Raw genomic sequence first — 12,629 nt, forward strand, 5'->3', positions numbered from 1 at the left:
TACTGTCCCATGAGCTGCATTTTCAAGGGAAATAAACCACCTTGAATTACTGATGGTAGAGTTAGAATTGGCAGTTATTAATTACGTTTAGTGAGTATCTGGCTGTACAGGACCAAATTCTTTTCTGAAAAGAGAGAATGGGTAAACCTGTTCTTCTCTTTAATGGACTCTGTGTCTGTCTTCTTGGCATCCTGGGAAGCACACTTTAATGTACTCTCAAAGAGCAGTGAAAAAAGTGCAGTGCATTGATGGCACTCACCTTTAATCCCAACACTTGGGAGTCAGAGGTAGGCTGATCTCTGTGAGTTCGAGGCCAGCCTGGTCTCCAGAGTGAGTGCCAGGATAGGCTCCAAAGCTACACAGAGAAACCCTGTCTCGAAAAACCAAAAAAAAAAAAAAAAAAAGTACAGACCTGTGCATTTATGCTGGGAGACACACACACACACACACACACATATACACACACAGACAGACACACACCACATCACATAAACATAAAACACACATACACCATACATACAAACATATAAACAGACACACACATATGTACATAACATACACACATGCACACACATATACACACAAATACATACATGCACACTTATACACATATCACACACATACCTGCGTACACATAAGTACATGCATGCTTATACATATACATATAGCTCACATAAACATGTATATATCCATCATACATACCCACATAAATACATACATGCACACATATACACCCACAACACAGAAACAAGGGCACATATATATACAAACAACACAATACATACATACACATATACACATATAAACACATAAAGCACACTCACACACACACACCACACATACACATGCTTACATATGTCACACATCTACACACATAAACAGGTACAGGAGCACAAATATAGACATCACACATACACATATACACATATGCCACACACATACACACATAAACACATACCACATATGTGTATACACACACCACACACACATACACTCACACACAAAATTTAATTTGAATATTTTAAATTTTATATGTCTAAGACAGTTGTGTGAAAAAATCCTAATTCAAATATTCCACTATATTTCAATATGCTTTTTATATCCTGTGTACAGTTAGTTTTCATAAAGCATCCCTCTTCCTTTTAAACAGATTCCTGCTTTGCCTTTGTTAAAGAATCATAGAGCCCAAGGAAATCCTCTGAGAATATTCACAGCTTCTGTTGTCTTGCATTTCTACACACATTGGTGACAGAAACGCATGAGGCAGTGGGCATTATTTATTTCTCAGTTAGAAACAAATGCTAATAGATGTTGACCAAACTGTGGCCGAGGAATCTGGATGTTGGCTTCAGTCCTAGAGTTTGCATCCATTTGTGATTCTCTGAAAGTCTGTTCATTTTTTTTTTAATTCTTCTGATTTCTTTGCCATCAGGAACACCCAAGAAGACCCTCTGAATTCCTCCTGCCATGTTCTGCTGCACATAGAAAGGAACTTAAAAACTTAACTCTGTCTTCTTATTTTTATTTCTCTCTTGAACCCACCACCTTCTAATACACTGGGTAGTTCACTCAGTGCTTTTGTCTAGTCTCTCTCTAGCTTCTTCCAGTTAGTCCATCACCTGTATCCTATCACTTTTCCTTTTCAGTTGTTCCACAAACTGTGGGTGTTTTTTTCTCCAACTGAATGGCAGGTGGTCACTAAATAGAAAATAGAATATTCTACCCTATATTATTCCTGAGGAGTCTTAACTGGCCTTTTTCCCCTGCTTATTTCTATCTTGCCCTGCACACTGCCCATGAATTTCTCTGACTATACATCCTTACAATTGAATGTCCCCCCTTTGACTTACTGCTTAAGTCAAAACTTAAATTGTTATCTCTTCCTTGATGCTCCCAGTAACTGACAGACATGGTTAACAGGCTTTTTGCTTTTTCATATTTTCACAGTATAGTTAGTATGAAATTGATGCTAATGAATTCCAGCATATTAAGTACATAGGAAATGATGAAATTACTTGTTGTGTAGGTAACAAGGTTAAAAAATGGTTGCAATGCCTTCAAATTGTTTACAGTATTTCATTTGGGATTAGAAAAATCTTGACATTTAGCTTTGACACAGTAGGCATCCTGGGAGGACTCAAAGCATAAGGTTTTTCTGTATCTGTGCCCATGGTGGGTGTGTGCTTGCTAACTGGCCCATTTAACTCGACATTTAGACAAGTGTATTTAATGGTAATTCCCAAAGAAGAGAACACTTTGTATATTACTTAAGCTTATTGAATGCTTTAACTGAAATGGAATGGTATCATTCATACCCCTGGGAATTCTTTAAAATTAAGTAAACCACAACACTCTTGAGAGCCTGGGGAAGTGGCTCAGTGATTGGATCAGTATGGGCTGTGTAAACCTGAGGGTCCATGTTTGGATTTCCACCACCCACATAAAAAGTTAGGTGGCTTGGCTCTAATTCCAGAAGTTTGAAGAGTCAAGTGCACATCTATAACGATACCATCAATCATCAATACCAAAATAAAATGTAAAATTTAATCTGCTTAGGTTTTGTGTATGTGTGGTTCCATTTACCCCAAAAACTAGGAGATCAAAGCCTTAACTGTTCGTTTTTTTTCTTCATGTTCCATGAAGGGTCAAAGGCAACTGACCTTAAGATGTTCCAGCAATGCATTATTTCACAAAGTATCTCAAATATTTATTCCCATTGTCTCTGTTAGCCTTGTTACAGCAGCATATTCCTTAATGGACGTTTGGAATATTACTGTCTGAAAGTGTAGTACCACTTAGTTTCCTAGTTCTCTTCTAAATGTTTATCAGAGCCTTGTATTCTCTGTACTTTCTCCCACAATGAGTCATGTGATGAATCATGTGCTCTTGAAAACCATCGAGGGAAGTGGGTTCTGGTTATAACCAAATTCTTCAATGAACATTCCCCTCCTCCAATGAGGAAACACAATTTAGTTCCTTCAAAATTCCCCCTTTGTGGTGACAATTAGGGTGTGCAACAGCAACAAAAATGCTTTATCAAATGATCCAAGAATGAACTTCCTAGTTTCTAATGTGACCACAGTCCTACCTCAGATACTGACCATGAGTGATGTCAACTGATCAACATGCTTACATGTGTGCAGCCAATAGGCTCCTTTCAAAAGATGGAGAGGTCAGCCTCATTTTCTATCTTTATGTTCCTGTACAAAAGCTCTATTTTTTGAAGTAAGAGGAGTTCACATAGGAATCTATGGTCTAAAGCTAATTAACATCAGAACTGTACTGCAATTGGATACTAGCACATAGGTGTTTTATACTGCAAGCTATCTGACAAGCACAGAAGATTACATGAAAACACATTATCTAAAGTTCAATGTTCAGAATAAACATGACTATAAATCCCATATCGAAGTTCAATGCATCGATAATTTTATCAAGTATTTAGTTAATAGCTCCAAAGGACATATGGCCTGTATTTGCTACCAGAGATCTGTGAGGGTTTCATGTGGTCTTTGTCTAAATAGGTCTTTAGCAACAAGTGACTTACTTAAGATAAACAAGTAAATTAAAATTGGTGCACTAATGGGACTGACGTAGGCCCTCTGCATGTATCTAACAGTTGTATAGCTTGGTCTTCTTGTGAGAATCCTGACAGTGGAATCAGGGGCTGTCTCTGACTCTTCTGCTGGCTTTTGGGACTCTATTCGGCATATCGGGTCACCTTGCTCAGTCTTAAGGTGAGGTGCTTAGTCTTCTGTAGCTTGATATGCCATGTTTAGTTGACACCTGTGGGAATCCTGCTCTTTTCTGAACAGAAACAGAAGAGGAGGAGTGGATTGGAAGGGGAAGAAGGGAGGTGGGGAGAGCTGGGGGGATAGGAGGGAGAGGAAACTGTGGTTATAAAATAAATAAATAAATAAATAAATAAATAAATAAATAAATAAAATTTTGCACTAATTTGTCATGCTTTGCCAAACCCGAAGTGCAGTCTCTGAACACTCTAGGCATTTTGTGTAAATTTAGGCATGGCAGATGTAGGTGGGACAAGTTGGATGTTGGTTAATGTCCACATGTTCGAAGGCCTGAAATTCCACATCAGTAGACTTTATTTCATAAACATTCTGCATACAACATCAGCTAAATCAAAACAAAACAACAAACTCACCAACCAACAACTACAATAAATAACCTTGTTCATATGGTGAGGTGTACCTGGCCATATTTTCAGAGGCTGAATCCAGTCATGCTAGCAAGAGGAAGGGACAGACAGAGGTTCCATGTGATGTTTGTGACAGTTGTTCTTGGCCCTTACATATGAGGAAGAAATAGAAATGATTAAGATTAAAGAGAAAAGATAGTGCCATATTGCCATGATCTGTGTGTGGGACCAATTAGAGAAAGGTTTTGGTGGGGGGAAGGAAGGGAAGGAATGAGCAACGTAATTCCTCTGAGACTTGCCTTCTTCTGTTTTCTGTGATCATAACATGAGAAGGTGAAGAGAGGCAGGAGTAGCCACCCCGAGTCAAGCAGACATTGAGCCCAGGAAGAGTTCATAGAAAGGCCTGATTATCTGGAACAGGAACTTGATAGAAGCCTTCCTGGCAATGTTGTTGAAACATAGATACAGGTGAATGATACAGAGAAAAAGAACCATGATAGCTCCAGGGTGCTCTAGGTAGAAGGCTTTTGTTTAGATATGATAAGTGACTAGGTGTGGATGAGTGTACCCTGAAAACTGTAGGTGTTCTGTAACACTGCCATGAAGCCTCCAGAGCCATACTGCTACAGGACAGTAGTTGGCTTTATTCATTAAAATGTGTGTAATGATAGATGATGACAACAAAGGCATCCTGACTCCAACTCCATTGGTATGCTATTCTAACCCACTTGCCACATAGGTTGTTTGCCAAGTCCACCTAAACTTTCCTTTCCTTATTTGCTCAAGAGACATAGTACCTCCCTCACCTCCAGGATCTGCCTGGGGATTTGGAGACCAGCTGCCTTAGCTTTTATGGAGACAGAGTAAGACATTAGAGGTCAACATTTGTTCACTTTGCTCAGCATTTACTGAGAGTGGTTTATAACACAAATAATAAAAACCCAGAGATAGACATTGGAGTTCAAACTGAAGATCAGAGAAGCAAAGCAGCCAACCACTAGAGAGTTCTCACCTCTACCAATGCTCAGAGTGAAGGGGCAATCCACCGAACCTCAGACTGCATCTGCAGACTGCACTGCTCTCCAACAAGCCTCAGAATGCTCCTGAGACTGCACTGAGATCCTTGTATTCTCATTAGTGCTGGGATTAAAGGTGTGAGCTCTGTTTCTCTTTTAGACGGATTCACTCTCATATATCCTTGGGTGGCCTTGAACTCACAGAGAGCCATCTGCTTCTGTCTCCTGAGTTCTGTGATTAAAGGTATGTGCCACCACTGCTCAGCTTTTATGGCTGTAGCTAGCTTTGTATTCTGATCTTCAGGCAAGTTTTATTAGACCATAATCAATATATCACCACAATGGTGCTTCTCTTTAACTGTAGGAGGAAATTATATACATTTGTTTAGAATTGAGTGACCTAGATACTTACTTTTAGCCAGTTGATGCTTCAGTGAAGACTCTAGTACATGCAATAATGAACTCTTAGTGAAGGCAAATCAATTTCTGGTTGGTTTCCTAGGAGCAGAACATTTGCTTGATAATGATAGTATTTATATGTGATATTTCTAAATGTTGTATTTATATGTGACATTCTTTAATGCTTTGTTTTTGGTGTGTATGTCGGTATGTGAGGGGTGTGGGTAGTACATGTACTCATGTGTGTAGGTACACATACTGTTTTATTATTTGAGATAGGACCTCTCACTGAAACTGGATCTAGGTTGGTAGCCAACAACTCCCAGAGCTTATCCTATCCCTGCACAGCACTGACATATCCAGATTTTCATGTTGGTGCTAGAGATTTGAATTCAGGTCCTCATGCTTGTACAACAAGAACTCTTACTCACTGATCCATTAATGCTGTCTCATTTTTTCATATGTAATCACTTATTAATCATAATACAGATTCATTAGTCTTTTTGGATTAGTTAGGTTGCATTTATGAAAAATGACATGAAAGAAGAGTAATTTGGGACAATTAGGCATGTAAGATCGCACTCATATTAACCTATGTCCCATCATGACTTTAAATCCAGAATATACAAAATAGATTTGTAATTTCTCTCTTTATTTTATTCTCATAGGGGGTATTGATCAAGTCCAGACCTGGTCAGCAAGCTTTTACAGATATGATTTCTCTTAATGTCACAAGTTCATTGCTATAATTCTTACTCCCAAATGATGAAGTTGAGGCACGAGAGGTTAAATGCAAGTCCCACTGCGATGCTGGCATTCCTAACTGTCTGACTATGCTCTGAAATGTTCTGGGAATGAGTCATGTTTGATACCCTGATTTGCATCTTCCATCTTCTTGTCTGCTCACCCATAATTTCCTTTCCAAGGTTCTACTGGCACTTTTTTAAACCTATCAGTTTGTTTGTTTTTTTCTGAGACAGAGTTTCTCACTCTTGAGACCATGTTGGCTTTGAACTTACATAGATAGACCTGCCTCTACCTCCCCAGTGGCGGGATTAAAGGTTTGGGCCACCATCACCCGGATATGTATATCAGGTTTGATTGTCAACATTTTGAATCTTGACCTGACAACATGTAGTTTTTGTAGTGTGCTATTAAGGGACTTCTTTTAATTGTCCATATAAATTACATGTGATTAGAACCCTTCCTATTATAGAGAATACTGAGTGAAAACCGAGGGTCCTCTATCATTATTTTCAACATCTTTCATTAATATCAGGGATTAATCTCACTGATTTTTAAAATATAAAAAAATTAGAACATTCCTATTGCTCTGAAGTTCCCATGTCAGTATGATAGACATCTGTCAATTATTTGCAAAACAGACTTCAGGCTCTGGTTATGTATGTCTTACTTTCACAATAGGCATTCATTTTCTCTGTTTTCTCAAGGAAGCACTTATTTCTCCCAGTATCCAAGTTATTATTGATCTCTTTTTTTTGGTTACTGTTAGTGTCACTTCTATGTCATGGTATGGTATAACAAAATGGTATTTTCAGAAATGTCCATAAAGCATATGTGTTTGGATGTATGTGGTGTCATTTACTCAATAACCCTTTTCATATCATAGTATCAAACTCTTACTGATTTTCAGAATTAATATCTTGTAAAAATTTCTAATTTCTTGACTATTTCTACATATCCATCAAATACACCTGGAAGGTTTCTTATGTTCCTGATTGGTGAATGACATTCCCAAAGTCTCTATTTGAGCATGTCAGGAGTGGGCGGAGAATTCCCACTTTAGTGTTTCCATACAGAGCCTATATTCCTGCCTAGAGAACACATTTTGAGGTTTGTAGACTCTCTGTGGCTCCTCACATGTGCTATGATGTCTGGATCCCTTCTTGGCCCTGCTGTCCACTCCCCAGAATAACAGCAGCTGAGGAGAGGGTTGAAATGGCTTTGGTGTACTTCCAGAAGTGGTGCCAGTAGGGTCTCTAAAAGTCAGAGCCGATGACAGAAACAGACCTGCCAGGAGCTTCAAGCTGAAGCTAGGGAAGGTTTCCCCAGGTGCAAAGGGCGGGATGAGCTATTGTTTCCCCGTTAGGCTTGACAATATCACATGCTCTAAAGATTACAATCCACAGCAGGTGCGTCATCTTTGAGTATGAAGGATGGCATTATAATGCTACTGCAAGTAGAAAATAACTTTTTATTTACAATCTTCCCTTCCTTATGGGAGGGAAGCCAAGCAAAATTCTAAGTATGACTGAAATAAACAGATACATTCAAACAGTTAAATTGTGTGTATGTAGGAAACAGAAGTCCACAATTGCCGAGACAGAAGAAGTTCTGAAAATTAGTAAATAGTTTCTCTGTAAACGAAGATTACCTTATCTTTAATCATTGGATTTACACAAGCTGTTTGCTTGTATGTAACTTGGGCAGAAGAAACACACTAGTCATAGACAATTGTCCCAAATACAAATGTAATATATTCCAATAAATTTTATATAATGGAGTATTTATGCATGAAAATAAAATATAGAAGTTACCATAATTTTAAACAAATGTAACTTGCTACATAAATTGATGCATGATCAATGCCCTTTCAATCAGGAAACTGTAGCAAGCTGATCAGTATATTTCATTTGTGTTGCTTTGTTGCTGGAAATATATGGAGAATTTTTGCCATTTCTGGGAATGCTTGCCTATTTTAACTATTCATTGTCAGTTTTTGAAAATGTGTTTAAGTTTTATACAAATGTTATCACAATGGTGTGAATTGTTCTTCAGCTTCCTTTTGTGCCTTTATGATTTACTTGTTTGCCTCTGTGTAAATCTCCACTTAGTTCCTGTAACTGTTTATTCTCTGTGATGGACATTCAGGTTCTGTCTTGTTTTTGCTTTGTTTCTTTTTTTTTTAATGGTGCTGAGGCCTCAGCTGAGGCACTAGAGAATGCTAAACACACATTCTACCACTGAGCAACACTTCCTGCACTTGTTTTATGTATGCCAGTGCTAAAATTCTTGAGTGAACTTTCTTGTTGTGTGTTTCCTTGAGCACATTAAACACAGAGTCAGGAAGTGAATCTGAGCTGCACACAAATACCCAACTCTACCAGCTGGTGCCAGATTGGTCTCCGAATAGGTTATATCAAATTATATTGCCACTAAAATTGCATAAACATTGCTTGACATTTTCACCAACAACCTACAGTAGGAGGACTATAAGGTGTCCAGTTGTAGAGTCTGAATTGTGATTTATATATAATACCTCGTTATGGCATAGGCCCTGGCCATGCTGCTTATTTTTATTAGTTTCTTGAACCTTCTAATTCTGTGAATTGTCCACTTATAGCCTTTGCCAAGTTTCTCATTATTGATTGTTGACCACCCACCCAGTACAATATGAATATCACTCATATTTTGGTTATATACTTTGCAAATACTTTTTCAAAGGTTTATGACTTGGTTTTTGACTTTTACTTTATAGTAATTTTATGGAATTGAAGTTTAAGCTGTGTTGTAATGAATATTCAAAATTATTATCAGGTTTCCCAATTAGTCTTCCTTATCTGTTCTTGTAGAATTTTTTGGGGGGGTTGTTCTGGTCCAATGTCCTCATCAAGTTTTAAAATTCATCATTTATATTAGATCTTTTTGTAAAATTATTGTATATTTTGGAGGTAGCACACACACACACACACACATATATAAATTTATTTCATATGAATTGTAATGGTTCCAATATCATTCACTGAGTCATTCATCCTTAGCACTAATTTGTGTTAGACTGACTGAGACATTGAAGATCTATAATTCTTGGTTTGATCACACTCATAAGCTTGTGTGTTCAGTATCTGACTCACAGTATCTGTGAAACTGTGTGTGTGTGTGTGTGTGTGTGTGTGTGTGTGTGTGTGTGCATGCGCTTGTGCCTGTGTGCTCATGTGCACATGCACATAAAGGCAGAGATGGGTGTAGCATAGAACATATATTGCCAGCCAGAAGTACTTTTATATAGTCTGCTTACTGATCAAAGTTTTCCTATGTTAATAAGTTTCTCATAAACATATGAAATACTTCCATATTACCAAGGGCTTTGGTAGTGATGGAGGTGGGGACAAAAAGAATTAATGAATGGAGAAAGTATTTTTAATTGTTCTCACCTTAATGGCATTGGAAATTTGATGGTGATGATGAGTGTAGCATGTAGCCCTTTGTGGCCATGCTTATACAAGCATAAGATTTTAGAAAGAATTAAGGGCTAGGAAGGGTTTGGAGAAGGCTTCAATCAGATTTCGGCATCATACTTTCATTTTAAGAATCCTGGAGTGAGTGTTGAAAAATTCTGGAGTCAGAGGTGAAAAAGGCATCTCAAGTATCAAAAGCTGCCACTTGAGACAATTCCACTGAAGAAATAGCAGATGGTTTGCAATGTTCTCTTCTTGTTCTTTTAAAAATGACTCTGATTGGTTAATTGGGATCTACATCTCTCTCCTTTCCAGGTGGTTCTTTGGAGCAATCAAAAGAGCAGATGCAGAAAAACAGCTAAAGTATTCGGAAAACCGGACAGGCGCCTTTCTCATCAGAGAGAGTGAAAGCCAGAAGGGGGACTTTTCCCTCTCAGGTAGGAGCATTGATCTGTGGAGTGGAGTAGGAGTCTGGATGTTTGCAGTTAGGACCTTGCTATGTGTACCTGCATATGCTAATTAGGTAAATTTTCCTGATTTCTTTTACTCACAATTTCACCAAAATTAAACCTGCTGAACTCCCCAGGAGAAATATAAATTAGATAAGAACCCCTATGGCTGGAAGTTTCTGCAAAAAATTCCCAGTATATGTACATAGATAAGAAATGAAAACCCAGCGATCACTCACTCGGTTGGGGTTCATATAACCTAGTGTCCTTTTGAAGAAATAACTAAAAAGAAGCAAAAAATTGCACTTGTATCAAAACCAAACTTGTAAGTATTCAATTTCTCTTTCTCTTTCCTCCTTCCCCTTTTCTCATTTGATGTTTTTTCACTTGTCTTTATCTGATAAGTAGAAAAAATGGAAATGTTGTATGAAAATGCATTTAGTTAACCTAGTGGATACATCATTTTGTCAAATACAGTTTTTCAGTTCTAGGCAAAATGCATTGCTGTGATGTCCTAAGAAAACTTGAGACACATCTTCAAAGATGCAGACACACATGTGTACTGTCACAAGGCCGTGTTGCAGGCCAGATGCAATAATGCAAAATGTCCTTGCTTAGAGTTGCTACACCAACCCTCCTCTAAGTGTGAAACTTCCTTTCTCTTGTCTTGTCTAGATCACTATTTGTCTAACATGCACACACACACACACACACACACACACACACACACACACACACACACACACACACACACACACCCTTTTAATCATGTGTTCTGTTTTTCTGACTAGATAAAAAATTAGATTTTTATTGGGGGGGTGAATTTTGCTTCTCTTCATTTCAGTTTCCTTGTTTTGTGTTAATCACTATTTTGTATATTTTATGATGTCTTCTTGGCTCATTAGAAGTTGTGGTGACCTTCACAATGTCACATTTCAAGAATTCAGACAGAAATTCTGGCCAGGTGGTGCAAACTTGACCTCCTTCCTCCTTCCACAAACTTGTAGTCCCAAAGTTTGGGAAGATGTGTTGGCACTCCGAAGAATCAAGGGCAGTGATGCAAGTGATGCAGATGCAGGTTTTGCGTTGGGCCTGTACTCCAGATCCTGATGATTCTGGCACTGAATTGCTATGGTATTCGAGAATCAGATGAACATAAACTTACTCCCACTTAGCTCCATGGATAACAGGATGAAAATGCTGTTCTGATTTTCATCCTTAAGTTGTGCCTAGGTATAATGATCCCAGATTTTTGAGATGTTGCTGACACTTACAGTAGTGAAAAATTATTTACTATTGGGGTTGGTCATTTAGAAGGGATACCCTGTCAGGTTGGGACTTCATACTAATATTCATCTGTGTAAATTCAGGTAATAGAAGTAGAAGCCAGTATTTTATATAATAGTTTTTCTCCTGGTTATGAATCATATATATATATATGATTTTATATATATATAAGCAGTCTTGAATGCTACTTATTGGAGATATATTTTCAATACTGAAAAATGCTTCCTACTGGCTTCTTTGTATGACTGACCTATATTTATTTATGTATACATATTTATACATGCACATTTCCATACACAGGAAATAAAACAGAGATGATTTTGTAATCGGTGCAATATAAACCTATGTACATCTATATAACACAAACATTCATATGTATGATAAATATATGGACACACACAATTACATGTGTGTGATGTGAAGCCAGACTCCATTTCTCTTATCTATGATTTGCAGTATCCTCTGAATGTCTCTACATGCTCTTAGTATTTATCATGTACTAACATTTTAGAAGCTACATTACTTTACATTTGTATGAGGGGAATCATCATTTTTATTTGACTTGTTTGATATTTTATACATTGTTGTTATTTTCAGTTATTTTTCTATTGCAAAATGATGCACTGGGAGTCTCTACAGATAAATATTTGAATATTTCCTCGAGAATACCAAATTCACAGGAGGAAAATTGAATCTTTTTGAAATCTTGATACTTAATAAAAAGAGCTATAAGAGTATTCCATGTTTAAATGTATCCATGTTTGTTTATTTGCTTTTCTCATTTATGTATCCAATTTGGCCGTAGTTGTTTATTAAAAGCTAGATTAAATGCTTCAGATTAGCATAAGATACAGAAGAATATTTCCATGGAGAAAGCAAACTGAAAGTAGTGTCACCCAACTCATACATATCTTTGAATAATGCTGGGGCTACAGCAACTATTCAGAACATTTTCCTCAAGGAGTATTATGGAACAAAACAGCTTGACAGGCTTAGAAGAGAATTACAAGGATATTGGCTGCTGTGAGCTGTGAATACTCCAGGGCTTGCTTATGGACTTAGGAAGCACTGTAGAACTGTTTTTGGAGACCAGCAAATCATTATAGATTCTTTTTCAATG

At 37.5% G+C, this 12,629-nt stretch overlaps 1 protein-coding gene across 1 annotated transcript in view; it reads left to right on the top strand.

Annotated features, from left to right (window-relative positions):
• The window catches only part of Frk (fyn related Src family tyrosine kinase), a 104,922-nt gene that overhangs the window by 38,171 nt on the left and 54,122 nt on the right, over positions 1-12,629 (top strand). Inside the window, exon 2 of the mRNA XM_027402136.2 lies at positions 10,089-10,210. Within this exon, the coding sequence (XP_027257937.1) occupies positions 10,089-10,210 (122 nt within the window). The remainder of the gene's footprint in view (positions 1-10,088; positions 10,211-12,629) is intronic.

The sequence above is a fragment of the Cricetulus griseus genome, chromosome 2, assembly GCF_003668045.3.
Source record: "Cricetulus griseus strain 17A/GY chromosome 2, alternate assembly CriGri-PICRH-1.0, whole genome shotgun sequence".
NCBI lineage: Eukaryota > Metazoa > Chordata > Mammalia > Rodentia > Cricetidae > Cricetulus > Cricetulus griseus.